Source organism: Penaeus monodon, chromosome 21 (genome assembly GCF_015228065.2).
Source record: "Penaeus monodon isolate SGIC_2016 chromosome 21, NSTDA_Pmon_1, whole genome shotgun sequence".
Taxonomy (NCBI): Eukaryota; Metazoa; Arthropoda; class Malacostraca; order Decapoda; family Penaeidae; genus Penaeus; species Penaeus monodon.
The window spans coordinates 24,739,202-24,740,579 of NC_051406.1; the positions used below are offsets into that span (position 1 = coordinate 24,739,202).

General features: G+C 35.6%; 1 protein-coding gene across 1 annotated transcript in view; it reads right to left on the bottom strand.

Moving 5' to 3' along the window:
• LOC119586376 (protein MLP1 homolog) overlaps positions 1 to 1,378 on the bottom strand; it is a gene marked incomplete in the record, with an annotated part of 73,375 nt that overhangs the window by 29,007 nt on the left and 42,990 nt on the right. The window contains 2 exon segments of the mRNA XM_037935088.1: positions 50 to 241; positions 1,136 to 1,201. Of these exon segments, the coding sequence (XP_037791016.1) occupies positions 50 to 241; positions 1,136 to 1,201 (258 nt within the window).

Here is a 1,378-nt window from a genome sequence, read left to right on the forward strand (position 1 = left end):
ATGAACATACTCTCAATTATAATGGAAATCTACTGACAGTAATTCCAACCTTTTGCGATCTCGGGAAAACTGAGAGGACATCCATCCACCACCTGGACTCCTCGCGACAGGTGCCCTTAATAAAAGTTACTCTGTCAGGTGCTGTGATTGCAAGACTGAACTGATTGCCAGTAACATCCTCTGCCTGGGATACTTCCAGCACCCGGTTCATGTCTACCACACCTTGAGGGATGGTTGCCGGCTGAAAATAAATAGACAGGTATTTATAGAAGATAAGTTTTGCTGCATATTATGCAATAAAATAAGGTTTATCTTATTACACTTTCTGGAGGATTTTTGAGACCTAAAATGCTTTTTAGCTTTCCTAGAATAATAATCAATTTTCCTAGAATAATAATCAACTTTCTGAGACCTAAAATGCTCTTTAGCTTTCCTAGAATAATAATCAATTTTCACTGTTTTGCTTAATACCATTAAGAGATCAGCATGACTACAATATCATACAATTATCATAATAAATTGTTTGTGTTATACCATTATCTGCAATCATCTTGATTTGTATAAAGTACAGTAATAAAATAGACCTAAGCAATGAAAGTGGCCAGATGAAACATTAAAAAGTAATAAAAAACATATAGTACAGCTTTCTACATATAGGACATTATTCCCGGCAACATTAGGATATCTGATAGCAGGCCACTAGCACTTGGAAACTGTGCCAACTGGCCTTTCAAGAGATATTGTACTAATCTACTTCACTGATGACCCCTTAAAAAAAATTCAAGCTGGTCACATTTTGGTGTTACATTTAAACCCCTCCTAAGAGAAACCCTGTATTGTAAATATCAATGTATACTGAAACAAGAAAAGTAAAGACATTACTTTAAAACACTTCAAGATATATTATGTGTCAAATCTGATTTGTAATTGTGAAAAAATTGAAGCCAAATAAATGAAAAAGAAACAGCACTGTCAGAGATAGAAAGAACCTGCATAAACACAAAAAAGCATAAGCCTATACCATAAAATTAAGCAAACTAAATGGAAAAACTGGAGATATAAAAAAGTGCCCCAGAATAACACCTCTTCTCAAACAGCACCAAATCACACGCACAAAAAAGAGAAAGTAACTCACATGGTCGTCAACGGAATAGGTGAGTTCCCCATCATCGTAGAGGACAAACCAACGCCGCTGCCATCGCTGCAGAAGAAGAGGAGTATGAGATTGAGAGGCACGTGTGTTCACGGAGATAAAACTAGTTTAACTAGGACAGTAGATTTCTGGGGGTTACGTTGCAGTAAATAGTTATTAGTAATAAATAAGGATACTGTCATTAAGTATATCCAATATAAAGTTTTACATAGTAGTGTTGGTGGT